The sequence below is a fragment of the Benincasa hispida genome, chromosome 12 (genome assembly GCF_009727055.1).
Source record: "Benincasa hispida cultivar B227 chromosome 12, ASM972705v1, whole genome shotgun sequence".
NCBI classification, from domain to species: domain Eukaryota; kingdom Viridiplantae; phylum Streptophyta; class Magnoliopsida; order Cucurbitales; family Cucurbitaceae; genus Benincasa; species Benincasa hispida.
This window is the reverse complement of record NC_052360.1, coordinates 7,780,449-7,796,346: the sequence shown is the minus strand read 5'-3', so window position 1 is coordinate 7,796,346 and position 15,898 is coordinate 7,780,449. Positions and strand designations below refer to the sequence as shown.

The following is a 15,898-nucleotide window of genomic DNA, read 5'->3' as shown; positions in this document are numbered from 1 at the left end:
TGTTCGAGTAGGTCTATAAACTTTAGATTTTGTGTCTAATAAATTTTTAAACTTTCAAAATGGTTATTTTGTATCCAAAAAGTTTTTGAACTTTTAATTTTAATTTTATATCCAATCGGTTTTGGTGTTTCTTAACATTCATTGATTCATTGGACAAGAAAATGAAAATTCAATGATCAAACACAATTCAAATTCATGTATATTAGCTTTATCAATTTTAAGAAAATGTGAAATATCAAAGTTTAGGGGTCATTTTTAATAGAGATTTATGAGAGAAAAAAAAATCTTTAAATGACCAAATTTGAAGTTGGATTTTAATTTTTTTTTAATTTCAAATTTTGAAAATGCTACTAAAAAATAGATAACAAAATAAAGAAATAAATTTAATTTTTGAAAGGGGAATCTACTTTTTGGTTTGGATTTTAAAATATTACACTCATCCTTTAGTCGCTAGACTTTTAAATATTACAACTTTACTATTGAGATTTGAGTTATATTTTAATTTCATCCCTAAGCTTTAAGATATACACTTTTAACTTCAATTTTTTACTAAATACTTGCTTTTTATTAATATTTATTAAATAATTTAAAGAAGCTATAATTGACTAGGTTTTACTATTTTCCATTGGTATTAGATTTCAAAAAAAAAAAAAAAAAAAAAATTAATTAGTAGAAATTAGCGTGAATGACTTAAAGTAAGTATTTGATGAAAAATTGAATTTTAAAGTGTAAACCTTGAAATTTAGGGATCAAACTGAAACAAAATTCAAATCTCATGAGTAAAATTGTAATATGTTGGAGCTTATGACTAAAATGAAACCAAACTCATAACTTTAAGAACTAAATTGTATAATATTTTGAAACCTAAGGACCAATTGGAAATTGAACCCAAAATCTTTGGCCAAAGAAGTATTTCTTTTTTCGTTTTAAGAATAGAAAATAAAAAATCTAATACACATCCAGAAATAAATTTTGCTTCAAATAAAATCAAATTTGAAATAGTTATCATTTGGATTTTATTAGCCAAACAAAGGGTATAGATTTTTTTTTTCCACCCATGCTCTTCCATCACTTGTTGCTTGCATAATGGTAATTTGCTTTTTCTTTTAAAAAAAAAATAAAACTAAGAAAGAAAAGTCCAAAATATCACTACACTATAATATAATGTCTTCTAACATTGGATTCCAATTCATAGCAAATAGCTACCTTCCATTTCTTGTGGGACATCATTACACAAAAATCCCACAAAATCCTTATTTACAAAGCTGCACACATGATGACAGAGCACTTCCATCCATTGTTTCAATAATTGAATTACTCAATCACTTCTATTCTCATAAGCCATTTGCAAGAAAATAACCCTTCAATTTTAGAAGACTAAATCTCATTATTTTCCATTCCCAACCTCCATATCATCTCCCTTCATAATTAATGCACCAACTTGTTTATGTCAATTGATTGAATAAACTAATAAATTAATTTTCAAGTGATTGTTTGATATAATAGTAGAGTAAGACAAAATTAAGGATGTCTTCTCTTTAAGCTAATTTTAGGGAGAAATTAAATACGTGCTCCATTTTCTATGGTTAGGACTTTTTTTTTTTTGCATTATAAGAATAATTAATATCTTTTACTGAAATCGTATCTGATTAATAATTGTATCAATTTAACTCTGATACCTACTTTCAAAATAGCTTAAAAATACCATTTGAAACATATTATTTTAGTTAAACTTATAAATTATTTTGAGTTAATCAATTTAGAATCTTTATTAAGATTACATTTAAAAATCGTCAAAGTACTCAATTTGTACATGTGTATATACTTCTTCAAATGCTGAATTAATAAAATGGACATTTAGATGGATGCATGGACAATTTTCATAGAAAATTTTAATTCAAAGCCTAAATTGATTAGCTTATGAAAATTTAGAATTTAATTGATAAAATTATAAATCTCATATTATATTTATCTAAATATAATGTAATATAGGATTATTAGAAGAATTGTGTGAAATAAGTCAATTTATCACTGACATTCATGAAAGTTAAATTTTAAAATGACACCATCAGTAGTTTATGGTTTAAAAACTTAGAGGTCAAAGTTTAGATGGTAAAATGATATTTCTTTTGTTTAATTTTTAATAATATATAATATATAATTAAGAGAAGATTACAATTTGGACATTATAATTGAATAGTTGAAGATAGAGAAAGACAATGGTGAGGTTAAGATGCATTTTCCAATAAGTATAGAGAAACTAATTGTGGGGCTCCACACATAGACTTTTTCCAATTTATAGTTAAAGTTATCAAACAAAATTGTAGTTTCAAAGTACCATCAGGGATAATTTTTTTCTTAAAAAAAAAAAAAGAGTGTTTCTCTAAATCTCACTTGTCATTTAACCAATGATATATGGTTTTTCCACACAATTATGACCATTAAGTTTGATCCTAGGAGGCAACCTCTAACCTTTGTTCCATTAAAATAAATAAAAAAATAAATAAATTACTGATCTGATCCCGATGGTGGTATGAAGAAAGTTAAAATTTAGTTTTTATGATTTACAATTAGAATTAAGGATTATGAGATTCTATCCAACTAAAAGGACTATTTGCGAGGTTTTATCAAACCGTAAAGACTAAATTCAAACTTTTCTTCCGGGATTAAAAAAAAAAAATTTTTTTTTTTGGTCTAAGGCTTTCTCCTGGCCACGAACCTATTGAATGATATAAGTTGTTTAGGGGTTGCAATAGTAGCCGAATAAAGTTGATCATAAAAGGTTGACGCAAGTCATGAAAACTTCCAAATTCATTTGTATTTCAATTGTTTTCTTAACCTTCTTTTATTAGCCATTTTAGTTTCAAAGAATCAGTTCATTATTGTTCTTCAGTTTTTGGGAGAAAATTATTAATGATTACAAGTGTGGGTGATGGATTAAGTCCAAATCTCCACCAAATTACACCAAATTAGGAACAAAAAAAACATCAATTTTAAGGTGCAAATCCATTTCTAATGGCTAAAATGTCAAGCATCCCACCAAACCAACAATCTCAAGACCCATTTTTACTCCACTAATCTAATGTCTAATAATAATCAACAAGGTTTTGCACATTCTTCTTCTTTTTAGTTAATAATCATTAAAGAACAAAGGTCATAAGTACCACAATGGATCAAAATTGAAAATATATAGCATTTATAATCAGGATGTAAAGACTATAATAAATTGCTGTAATTTTTACTAAAGCTCCCAAAACTTGTATATTTAAACATCTCAAGTTCTTACCAAGCTAGATAATATTAATAACTATGTCAACTCAAAACTTAAATGTATAGAACAGACCATGCAAAGACAATAAAATTGTTGTTCTAAACACACATTTAACTTAGCAATTTAATATATAGATATATTATATAATTTTTTTTAATTATTAAAAAAACAATAAACCTACTTAGAGCTTAGAGAACACTAGACACCAAGCAAAATATGGAATCTGTTTGATAGTCAATTTGAAAACATAAATATAAAAAAAAAATAATAAGTTCAATGAAAATAGAGTTATATTTTTCACGTCTTCATATATAATGAGAAATTTAGTCTTAGTTTAAACAATTGTTCAAAATGTATTTTATAATATATTTATAAATTATAAAACTAATTGTAACTATCCATTACATATGAGGATGAATATGCAGTTGTAAATTAATGAATTGAGTTCATGACATAATGTATTATTTTTATGAAAGTTTCTATCTTTTCTAATACAATTTTACATTAACTTTTCAAATTCAATGTTAAAATATAAAAAATAAAAATGTTTTTCTTTCAAAATTTGTACAATTTGGATCACAAAATCTAAAAACAATTTTTAAAAACACATCTACCAAATGCATCTTCGTTGAAATCAGTAAATTGAAAAAAACATAAAATATAATCTAGATGGTCTAGCAAACAAACTTGAAAATATCTTACGTAAACCCAATGATTTAGACAGGGAGGCATGAAGATAAGAGGATTGGATTAATTGGTCATTTAAGTTATGAATAAAGACACAAGAACTAGCACTCTCCTCTTCTTGTCACCTTCCTTGTCATCCAGCTCATACAACTCCAATTTGGAATTTGACAGGTCTCTCTTCACTCATACATTCCCACATGAAATTATTAATTGAATCTTCTTCCATGTCTTTGATCTTCAGTTTCACTATCCTTTTCCACAATTATTTCTTCAAGATAAAGAGTAGTAAACTCGTTCATTTCATCTCAAAAAGAAACTCCTTATATATCCCTCTCTTCCCATTCACCAGTGCAAACTCACAAAGCATCTGCCAGTTTCTTCTTGTTTTTCTGTCTTTTTCCATCTTCTGAAGCTTGATCAGAATACCAATTGGCCATTTCCTTTCAAAGATCATATTTCTTACAGATTTTGTTGGACTTTCACTCTGAAAAATGAGAGAAATCCTCCATATTCAAGCAGGACAATGTGGAAACCAAATTGGGGCTAAATTTTGGGAAGTTGTTTGTGATGAACATGGGATCGATCCCACCGGAAATTACACCGGAAGTAGTAACCTCCAACTCGAGAGAGTTAATGTTTACTACAACGAAGCGAGCGGTGGCCGATACGTTCCAAGGGCTGTTTTGGTTGACCTTGAACCAGGAACCATGGATAGCCTCAGGACAGGTCCTTATGGAAATATATTTAGGCCTGATAACTTTGTTTTTGGGCAAAATGGAGCTGGAAACAACTGGGCTAAGGGCCATTACACTGAAGGAGCTGAACTGGTTGATTCTGTTCTTGATGTGGTTCGCAAAGAAGCTGAGAATTGTGACTGTTTACAAGGTATGACTGACATTTTTCCTTCTTGTGCTTCATTTCTGTGGCCATTTGAATAGGAAGAAGTTAACAAATGCTCCTTAGAGAACGAAAGAACTTTGTCTGATTTGTTGAGATATTGTGAATGTGGATTGATTCTATAATCTAAAGCTGAAAAGTGGGTGGTGTTCTATTATAGAACATTAACTTAACAATATTTATAATGATGGTCAATTAAGAGAGACTTTTCTGAAATGATTTTTCATGCAAAATAAGTATTTTTAAGTACTTAGAAAGTTATTCCAAACAAACCCGTATATTTGTGAATAGAAGTGTTTAACACAAAGGTTTAACTCTAATCTTGGTTTGAATGGATGGTTGTGTGAAACAGGTTTTCAAGTTTGCCATTCACTTGGAGGAGGGACTGGATCTGGAATGGGAACCCTATTGATATCGAAGATCAGGGAAGAGTATCCTGACAGGATGATGTTAACTTTCTCTGTCTTCCCCTCACCTAAGGTCTCAGATACAGTGGTTGAGCCCTACAATGCCACTCTCTCTGTGCACCAGCTGGTTGAAAATGCTGATGAATGCATGGTCTTGGATAATGAAGCACTCTATGATATCTGCTTTAGGACCCTCAAGCTCACCAATCCAAGTTGTAAGTCTCTCTCAATATCACATTCTTGTCTAAGTTATACTGCTAGAAATTTCATCCTCTCACCACGGTGTGAGTTTTTAGCGTTAAGAATGTGTATAAGAGATTAAATATACTAGTTTATCAAACTTAAGCTTTAGAGTCTAAAGATGATAGTGTTGACCTAAAATTTTGTGTTTAATTGGCTCCAATGTCATTTTCTCCATAATAACTAGTAGGATCTCAAGGTAATTTTCGGACCGACAAGTAAGAGTATATTAAGAATATATGTAAAACTTAAAAGATAAAGTATATCTTCACTAGTTAGATCAAGTCTTTGGATTTATGGTTAACTTAATACTTAAAATGGATCGTTCAACTCTTTTGTATCTAGTGTGGTTACACACCAAGAGAACCAACTCTTAAATCAGCAAGTTGGTTTCGAGCTGTGGGAATTCTGGCAGAACATGTTGTGTGGCGTTCTAATTGAGATGTAATGGTTGTTTATTTGGACTTTTGTGTGTTTCAGTTGGTGATCTCAACCACTTGATTTCAACAACCATGAGTGGAGTAACATGCTGCCTTCGCTTCCCGGGCCAGCTCAACTCCGACCTCCGAAAGCTAGCTGTGAACCTCATCCCTTTCCCGCGCCTCCACTTCTTCATGGTTGGTTTTGCACCCTTGACTGCTCGTGGCTCACAGCAGTACCGTGCACTCACCATCCCCGAGCTCACCCAGCAAATGTGGGATGCCAAAAACATGATGTGTGCTGCTGATCCTCGCCATGGTCGATACCTAACTGCCTCAGCTTTGTTCCGTGGCAAGATGAGCACCAAGGAAGTCGACGAACAAATGATAAATGTACAGAACAAGAACTCATCCTATTTTGTTGAGTGGATTCCAAACAATGTTAAATCAAGTGTTTGTGACATCCCTCCAACTGGGTTGTCAATGTCTTCGACATTCATGGGAAACTCGACCTCAATACAAGAGATGTTTCGCCGAGTTTCTGAACAATTCACAGTCATGTTCAGGAGGAAGGCATTTTTGCATTGGTACACAGGGGAGGGAATGGATGAGATGGAGTTCACAGAGGCTGAGAGTAATATGAATGATTTGGTATCAGAGTACCAGCAGTATCAAGATGCTGTGGCAGAGGATGAGGAGGAGGAAGAGGACATGTTGGAGCGCTAATAGGAGACAAGGAAAACTGGAAGATGAGTCCTGCTGAGTCTCTGTTTGAGTTGCCAAGTATATGGGCTTTGGAGTGAATAAGTTCTTGTTTGATGAGATGGGTTTGGGTGTATTGATATTCTAAATTTGTTGTTGCATTAAATTATTGATATATGGAATGAGTTATGTAAGTATGATGAAAGGTTGAATGAAATGTTTGAGATTCCTTGCAGTAAAAGAGTTTCTGTTAACATATATTTGCCAGAACAATTTAATGATAATTTCTGATCATTTTCTCATTGTGTGGAGTAGACCTCTTTGGGAGGGGGAGCCTTCTTCCCCTGGCTCTAGGTTGTTCTTCCTTTTTGTTGAGCAATATATTTCCTTTCTTATAAAAAAAGGTTAAAAAAGAGAAAGGTTAGATAATATGATATTAAATTTGCATTCACCTATCAGATTAAGCTATTAGGTATATTGGTGATGTAAGATGGTATCTAAACAGGTGATCTAGAAAGGTCTTATGTTCAAACCCCTGCAATGTTGTTTTCTCCCCAACTAATATTGATTTCCACTAGTTGGGTCTTCTTCATATTTCAAGCCCACAAGTGAGAAGTGTTAGATGATATGGTATTAAATTTACCTTCACTGTTAAAAGGTGAAAATCATAAAAACAGGCAGGAAACTTGAAGTATTCAATTTTATTAGGAAAGAATAAGTAATATCATGTAATGTAACTGGTGTCACCCTCAATCCACTCAACAACGGTTTTTCTACATAAATTAAAAGCATTGAAAGTTAACAAAAGCATTCACCATTTCAACCTTGAATGCAATTTAAATAGTGAATTCTTTACAGATAAATCATGTTCTGAAAGCAACATAAATCAACCATATCTCAATATGCTAGTATTAAATAAAAGAAAAACAAAGGAACAAATGCAGGCAGACTACTGTATTTTGAAGAAAGGAAGTTACCAACACCCTCAGAAAACTCAGCAAACCAACCCATTCAGAAGCGATGTTAAAAACCTTCAACTTGACAATATGAATGAATCATGGTGCGGTAAAAGTACCTCCATTTCTTTCCATTCATACTCTAGATGTTGTCAATCTTTAGGCCACGTTTTGCGGTATGTACGAAACAGTGATCTGTTCTCGTCTTCAGAAGAACAGCAATTTCAATGAAGAGAATTTTGTCTTTCATTTTGCCAATTGTCAGGTTGTTGCACTCTTTTTACTTTCAAGGACGGAACCCTCCCGAAGCGCAATATGTGCCTCATTTTCCTTTCCAAGAGCAAAAAGTGCAGAAGCCTGTAGATAGGATGCAATGTGCCAAAGAGGAGATATTACTTGGGCTTGCACTGCATCATTAAGGGCTTCTTCTGGCATGTTGCTGATCAGATAGGACAAACTCCGACGTGCAAATACCGTTGGAGAAACCATGGTCCCAACCTCTATGAACTGTAATGAAGGGTGGAATGGTCAACACAATAGCAAGTGCTTCAAGATTTGCAGTAATATAATCAAAAAACTTTTTGAGACACTTTTTTCTTTTAAGGAAACAAAGCTTTTCATTGATAAAATGAAAAGAGACTAGCGCAAATTTCAATGGAACAAAATAAACAAAATGTAGCAATTACAACCATTACAACCAGATACAACCAATAAGAGCCCTCAAAAAGAAATAGAAGCCCTTTGTTGTCAACTAAACAGAGAGTTCAAAGATTAGATGATCAGCTAAGAGAGGGAGTGAATCTGCCCTTTGTTATTGAGACAAATTGTTATGAAATTGACAATCAAAGAAAGTAAGAAAGCAATAGTAAAGAAATCGACACAGAGATTTACGTGGTTCACTAACGGTGTATTAGCTAACTCTACGACTAAAGGAAGAAATCGATTTTATCAGATAAAAATATCATATAATACATATTATAGAGACGTTGATAGGATTAGTGGGTTTACATATGGTACCTCTCTAAACCTTATACCCAAAAACGTAAATTAATGCATAAATGAATAAAAAGCACCAATAATAGATTCAAGACATTCCAACACTAACAAAATAATTTCTTAAGAAAATGTGGCATGCAGTTATAAAAGGTCATCCCTACAGATTTTGTAAAGAGAACTTCCCTTTCACCATGATCTTTGTGCAAACAATATGCCACCAGCTTCATATTAAGGGTAAGAATAGCAAGTCCTATCACGATCTAACCTTGTGAAGTAGTGTAATTTTTACCAACGGAATGACCATTTTAAACAACTAAATATAACATGAGCAATCATGAAGATTTGGACCTGGGTATAGCATTCAATTGCAGCTCTGAACTCCTTCTGCCGGAAAGCAACGTCACCCTTTTTCTTTGAAGTCAACGTGTCCTGCATCTGGTTGGTCCACATCTGGAATGAAAGCTGCATACCACACAAAATCAACAGCAATTAACAGACAATATACTGAATGCTAAGCAAATTTCAGATTGGATCACTCAGAAAATCAATGAACAGATAAGATCATATTTTGTATATTTTCTTATAACTGGACTACCAAAGGCCCACTCTTTGTATGATATGCTCATGGCCCACCTTGCTTATACTTGGTGCGGCTTTTCTTACCTGAAACTTTGCTTTAGGAGATAATTGCAATTCTAAATAATTACATTTTCTATATGGGGCTTGGACCCAAGACGTGTCTCCAAACATCCCAAATCATTATCGTGAAGGAATTAGTGGACAGATAAAACTCACAATGAACAGAAAAAACAATGTTGAAAATGCATATATATAAGAAAGTGACCCAAGTGAATTGTAACCAGCAGCTTAATGAGGCCAAAAGGTGATGAAAGTGAACTCGGACACTAGCGCTTCACGATTTAAGGGATGGAAGCCAGAGTTTGGGAACAATGCATAGCATAGACTTGCTTCTGATGCAATTGGATACCCCCAATAGTTCAATAGAAATGATATATTCAAGTGTGTAGTTTGTTAGGAAGGAAAAAAAACTACCCTGCCCTCTTTTCTTTTTTTCCCCACGCTTCGATGATGAGCCATTTTAAACGTATGGCACGTTGCTCTTCTTTAGCAAAACATACCCCTTAAATTTAATGTAATTGCAGACGCTCACTATAGTTTGATGTTACATCAGCAGTGGGGCATGTTTTACAAATAATTATATCATGTGGTTGAAATTCTCATTTTCAAACTTGCAAGGGGTGAAATTGTAATTGCATCGAACTACCAGTGTTCAATTTTCATTTTGTCACTGTTACTTAACAGATTTGGCCACATTAAATAACCACCAGGAAATAGTTCGATTGGTATCTATTGAACAGGAAATTTATTGGTTAGAAGTTATTTGTCAGAGCCACACCTCAGTTGCTGCACCCTCATCATCCTTGTACCCAATCATTTCTAAGATTTCATGTATGGCTGTCAAATCCATTCTTAAGCTAGCTTCACCAAGAGGTGACAGATTCATAGCTGCAGCATCATGTGGTATGCCCATCAATGCATGAGAAGGAACCTGTCAAAGAATTAACAATAAGCTCATTCAAACCAACAGTCAAAAAGTTATTAACTATTATATCGTACAAACAGAAGCCAATTAAAGTGATCATTGGTTGAGATAAATAAATCCCAACGGCAAAACCAAGTTTTTTGAAAATTGATCCCATCAAGTTAACCAAAACCAACTAATCTATCCAAACCAAACCGACCGACTATTTTTTTGGTTTATCTATTTTTTCAGTTTTGGCTTGCATCCATATTAAGCAAAGAAACCAAACAGCCAGGAAATATCGTAGATCTCATGCTAGCATCTTTAAACCGTGCTTCTTGTCCAAGATCTAGCAGCTCAAAGAATAAATATGAGCTTATGCGTCTTACAAGTAACAAGCTACCACAAGAGACCATATGGGAGATACTTGAAACAATATATGTGCAAGCACTCAAGCAAGAGGAGGGATATGCAACCTCGACATCTTTCTGAAGAGGAATCAATGCTGTAACTAATGACTTTGTATTAGGACGCTCTCGAGGTTCATACTGTAAACATCGTGAAGCAAGTCGCACTAATTCAGTGCCCTCATCATTTGAGAATTGCCCTTCCAAACAAGAATCAGTAAGCATCTGAAGATTTCTATCCCGTATGAGGTCCAGAGCCTGAGAGATTGTGTCAAAGGAATGTTAATAACTTAATTGTGCAAATTAAATATAAAATATAAAAATAACAGAGCTGCCAAATCATACAGGGATTGTTTCTCTCCATACTAAACAATGCTAGATCTTGAAGGATCTCACTCCATAATAATTCAGAAACAGCTTTTCCAGAAACAAGATACTTACATGGCTCGGAGGAATATGTTTTCCACTTAGAAGATCAAGCAAAAGAGTTCCAAAGCTGTATATGACACTTTCTGGAGTTATTCCGCCTGTAGAGAAAAATTGTGAGTATATCAAAAGCCTACTCAATAAGGAGTGTGTAACCAACATGGGCATAGCTCAACAGTTAACACAACTCTAATTTCTTTTTCTTAAAAGGTTGTAGGTTCAAATTCTCTCCTCATATGAAGGTAATATTCTAAAGAAAAGTATATCAATAAGTCTGCAGGTAAAATAAAGAACATTGATGAAACATGAGAACTCATCGTGCAAATGGATCGACAATGCATAAATGATAATAGAAAAACACAAAATAAGACAGCTGTCTAACACATCTTCCAAGCTAGACGGTAGCAGAAAATTAAGTGTCTCCCTTTCCTCGTGCATAAGATGATAAATGTTACATAAATAAGATGTCTACTTATATGTCAAGTGATATTCATGAAATAACATTTGCTTGTTGGCAAGACAACAAATTGACCATATGGATAAATAGACAGATTAAGGATCTTTTCTTTTTATAGGAACCAGCTTGGTTCCTAAAGCAAGAAGATATCTCCCGTAGATTTCAATTTACTGATGAGGCTTCACTAGAATGATACAATGCATCACACAAAGAAAGTTTCACTTCTATAATCCACACAAATTGAAGAGATTGGGTTCAAAGACATCCTCCTTGAAGGTAAGGGCAACTGAAAGACCTAAAAATAATGCATTCTCGATAAAATATGAGCAAAATCTTTTTTACATCTATAGGTGTTTAAGCTAACTTATGATTACCTCCACTAATCTCAACTAATCTCATGAGACATCTGTTAAACCCTATAAAATTTGGTAGTCCAAAAACTTATAAAATTTTAATATCCTACGTAAGCTGACAGCAAAAGCTTTGACTTTGACCCCAATATATGACCATAATTTCGCATAATAAAATAAAATAAAAAGTTCATCCAGTTAGAGAGCATATACCTGTCCTTAAATATTCAGGGGGAGTAAATGCCAAATTTGTGCTGTAACTTCTTCCATCTCTACTATTTTTCATCAGGCCAAAACATGAAAGTCGAGGGTTTCCTTCCTGAAAGACAATATGCTTAACGTGAACAAATTACTCAAATCATAACATGAGAGGTAAATGAAGTGGAGAAAAAATAAAATGATGCACACATCATCAAAAACAATTCTGTAAGCATTTAGATCGTGATAAAGTGCTCGCCCTTTGCTGGTGCAATATTCTAGAGCTTGCGCAAGATGTAGTGCCACCCTTAACCGCATTGACCACTTCATAGGTTGATTTTCCCCTGAATATCACATAATTAAGTTTAGGAAACAATGTGTGGCAGATGACAATATAAAAGAAATGAATAAATACTTAGGAAACAAAGCATGCCTCTAATATCACCCGCACATATGCTCACTTACAGACTTCTATCTTACTTGTGCATCACATCAGGCAATGTCCTCCTAGTATAAGTGAACCGAATTGGAGGTCTATCCTTCTGATAAAATGCATAAAATTAATGGACTTCTGTAACTATTAATTATTTTGTGTGTTGGTTGCTGAATTGGAGGGGACGATTCTATGATTTGTTTATAACACTGTCCTTTTAATAAACGAATTAAAACAAAGTAAGACTTGACAAATTCATTAATCACATTAGAAAAAGTATGGAAGTTTTCTGACTGTTTCTAAGTGTACTCTATTTTAAAAGCATTACTAAAATCTAAGAACAATTAAATAAATGAATTGCCTATATTAATCAGCATTAGGTTTTTTTATGTTCAACTTTGTCCCTGATATTTCTAACATTTTCAATTTTACCCCTTCTATTTTCATTCTTTATTGTGTCACTACACTATCAAGTAACAATATTTTCTACTATGACAACATATAGTTAATAAATTTAATTTGCCGAACTGTAGATCTAGATACTTAATTAAAAAGTAGGGATAAAATTGAAAATTTTAGAACATTCTGTGACATATTAAAAATTGGTGTATACATTAAGGACAAAAAAATATATTTAACATCCTATCACGATTCAGAATATAGGGATGGGGAGGGGAATGCAAATAAGAAGGTCATAGGGATTGAGCCAATAAACAATGAATTCCCACCACCTCACAAGAAAAATGCCAAGCTAAATTACTTCTCCCATTAGGCAAAAGAAGTATAAATATGTAGTTCAAGTGCAACAAAAGAATAATAATTTCAATAAACTTACAATGAAATAAGTGTTTTGCTAATGTTTCATTTGGCATAAATTCAGCAACAAGCAACCTCTCTTCACCCTCGTAGCAGCAGCCAAGTAAATTTGCCAGTCTATGATTCCGAAGCTGACCAACAGCCCTTGCTTCATCCTAAACATGTAAATGTTATAATCAAACGCATTCCCATTCCGCATTCAAGCAGAACCATTTAGTCTAAAGCAGCTTGCTGGGTAAAACTCCAGGTGGAAGAAAACGTTTTTAGAACTATAATGCTAACCCAATACTACAGTATTAACCGAGTGCATACAAATGAAAAAGGCCAATCAAATTGAATATAAACTACCAAAGAAGTACATTATAGTCAACCGAAGAAGTAGCTGAACTAGGCCAAGGCAAAATAGAACATCAGAAGAGAAAATGTTGAAGAGAAACAGAAAAAGATCATGACAGAGAAATTTCATTATGATTTATTTTAAAACGCTCAGGATGGAATATATCAACAAAATAATCTTTTTGGTCAGCATTTAAGAGAGAGTTAAATTAGTAGTAGTAGTCCTAGTAGTTTTTCTTGATTAAAAAAGAAAAAAAAAAGGTAGATTAGACAAATTAGTTAAAATTAGGTCCCTTGACCTTTTCAACCAGATATCATAACAGAATATAATAAGCCTGAGATTGGAACTTGAAATGGTTTCAATTAATGGAAACATGAGGAAAGTTTTGTAATTATCTTGATATAGAGTGGGTTGATATCGTGCATCTCACATTCCTTCAGTAAAATATTTATTATCTAAAAGAAGGGTCATTCCCACCAAACTAGATACCTTAACAAGTCTACAGAACTCATCACAAATATGGTGAAATACATTTCAATGCATGATATGCCTACATAACAAAGAGGAATGGAGATTGTACTTACCAAAAATTGCCTAGCATCTGGCCAGGCTGATCTATTAAATCTTTTAACAGCAATTCGTCTCTGGCTGTCAAGCTTCCCCTTGTAAACCACATTGGGAGCCTTTTCCCCATGCTCAGATACTATATTTTCAACAGCAAATCCAGATGTGGCCGTTCTCAATTGATCTATGGTGAACTCACGGAATGCAGGCAGATCAAACTCGCTCTTCTCTACACTTTCTGAATATGAAAAAAGAACATAAAACATGAGCATTAGAATTCCCAAGAAGCTCTAAGAAACACAAACTTATTACCATTATCTGGAACACGAGCAACTGGTTTGGTTTCCTCTGAACCAAAACAACAATCTGAGAACTTCGAACACTCGCAACCCATCCCAATCACCAGATTTGATTACAGATAAAATTATTCCAGAGCTTTAGATTATTCAGTTGCTTGTAAAGCAACTAGTTCATCCAAATTCACATGCCAATGATCCAATCTAATAGGATCCCTTCACCACTAATCCTGAAAGAAGGCAAGTTGGAAGAAACCCAAGTCAATTTATCAACTTATTTCACATATGAACACACATTAGCCAGTGATTCTCCTCTGAAAAGCTAAAGCAGATGGATAAATTCCTATCTAACCGCAGAACAGAAAGTATACTCTAAACAAGAACGCAAAAATCCAGTTCAGAATTCGCTTAAGCTTAGGAAATTCCGATATCAACAATTAGAATACAGAAACAAATGCAAAAACAATCCCAAAAAACCAAGTCAAATCCAAGTCAATTGAGACGAGAATCACTCGAAGGAACCTATACCTTGAAAATTCCAATCTGGGTCAACTCGGTAGGATTCAAATTGAGCCACCACTCTCCAAAATTCTGAAAACTCCCTTGATTCTCATACAAAAACAAGCGAGCCCCACTTCATAAAAAGATCAGAAACCGAAGCGTGCGTGCGTCCTAGAGCCAATCAATGAAATCCCTTTTATAATCATGCTAAAGCTCACAAAAAGCAAGACCCAAAAGTGCTTTTTTAGGAAAACGAGGTAAAATTAAAAAGAGGGGTATAAATAAGCTTCGAGAACCTGAATCAGCAAATTCAGCAAACAAAGCAGTTCTTACTTCTCGATTCAATAGTGAAGAACCCCAAAAAGAGAATTGAAGAATGAAGAAATAGTTTCAAGAGAATGCTATCGCTCTTCTGGAATTCATTTTTTAGTACAATTCATAAAAACTGACTTGGTGAAGCCGAAAGTTGAACAAGAAAGAGTCTGAATCAGAGAAAGACTCGAGTGCTTTCAGATTTGGATGAGGAAAACATTATTATAATATATACATATTGTAAAAAAATGAAATTTCTTTTGTAAAAAGTTTCATTAAAAAAGAATTCCCATTGAACGTTGAAAGTTTGAAACCCAATTCCTCTCTGTCTTTTTCTTGCAGCGTGCGTGTGTTTGGTCGTCCAATTACCTGTTTCCACCGACATGATCCCTTTTTTCTTGCTCTTTATTTATTAATAAATAATAATTATGTTTTTTCCCCTCTTATTTCTTAAGTCTCACCCAATTTTAAAATTAAATTTCGATGATAATAAATTTGTAGATGCCTCTAAGTTTATAAAAATATCAAATAAAATGTAGATAATAGATATTGATATATATTTTTTAAAAAAAAAACATAAAACTATTATAAATATTATAGAAAATTGATGCTCATTAGATGTTTATGCTTATTGTCTATTGACCATGTGTCATGTTCCAATTTTTTCGAAGCATTGTCTATGT

The 15,898-nt window shown here is 33.1% G+C and overlaps 2 protein-coding genes across 4 annotated transcripts; one reads left to right on the top strand and one right to left on the bottom strand.

Moving 5' to 3' along the window:
• Positions 1-4,101: 4,101 nt before the first annotated feature.
• On the top strand, positions 4,102-6,881 carry LOC120067928 (tubulin beta chain-like). Its single transcript, XM_039019573.1, has 3 exons — positions 4,102-4,843; positions 5,208-5,477; positions 5,983-6,881. Exons 1-3 carry the CDS (start codon positions 4,450-4,452, stop codon positions 6,645-6,647), a joined length of 1,329 nt encoding a protein of 442 aa, XP_038875501.1. The 5' UTR covers positions 4,102-4,449; the 3' UTR covers positions 6,648-6,881.
• Positions 6,882-7,366: 485 nt separating this feature from the next.
• On the bottom strand, positions 7,367-15,459 carry LOC120067927 (serine/threonine-protein kinase BSK7). Of its 3 annotated transcripts, none has more exons than XM_039019569.1 (12): positions 15,200-15,454; positions 14,931-15,074; positions 14,419-14,632; positions 14,127-14,344; positions 13,225-13,360; positions 12,167-12,300; positions 11,972-12,077; positions 10,967-11,052; positions 10,595-10,783; positions 9,993-10,145; positions 8,924-9,037; positions 7,367-8,086 (listed from the first exon to the last, which is right to left on the bottom strand). In XM_039019569.1, exons 3-12 carry the CDS (start codon positions 14,498-14,500, stop codon positions 7,841-7,843), a joined length of 1,464 nt encoding a protein of 487 aa, XP_038875497.1. In that variant the 5' UTR covers positions 14,501-14,632; positions 14,931-15,074; positions 15,200-15,454; the 3' UTR covers positions 7,367-7,840. The 3 variants fall into 3 exon arrangements, with proteins under 3 accessions (XP_038875497.1, XP_038875499.1, XP_038875500.1); XM_039019571.1 differs by having other exon boundaries at positions 15,237-15,454; XM_039019572.1 differs by lacking the exon at positions 7,367-8,086 and adding an exon at positions 8,093-8,835 and having other exon boundaries at positions 15,200-15,459.
• Between the last annotated feature and the right edge of the window lie 439 nt (positions 15,460-15,898).

Excerpts from the sequence above, each read along its gene's own strand:
- LOC120067928 (XM_039019573.1), top strand. The coding sequence starts at position 4,450 with ATGAGAGAAATCCTCCATATTCAAGCAGGACAATGTGGAAACCAAATT. Across the intron at positions 4,844-5,207 it reads GAATTGTGACTGTTTACAAG|GTTTTCAAGTTTGCCATTCA; the intron begins GTATGACTGACA and ends TGTGTGAAACAG. Across the intron at positions 5,478-5,982 it reads CAAGCTCACCAATCCAAGTT|TTGGTGATCTCAACCACTTG; the intron begins GTAAGTCTCTCT and ends TGTGTGTTTCAG.
- LOC120067927 (XM_039019569.1), bottom strand. The coding sequence starts at position 14,500 with ATGGGTTGCGAGTGTTCGAAGTTCTCAGATTGTTGTTTTGGTTCAGAG. Across the intron at positions 11,053-11,971 it reads CCCTGAATATTTAAGGACAG|GCGGAATAACTCCAGAAAGT; the intron begins GTATATGCTCTC and ends TTTTCTCTACAG. Across the intron at positions 10,784-10,966 it reads AACATATTCCTCCGAGCCAT|GCTCTGGACCTCATACGGGA; the intron begins GTAAGTATCTTG and ends ACAATCTCTCAG.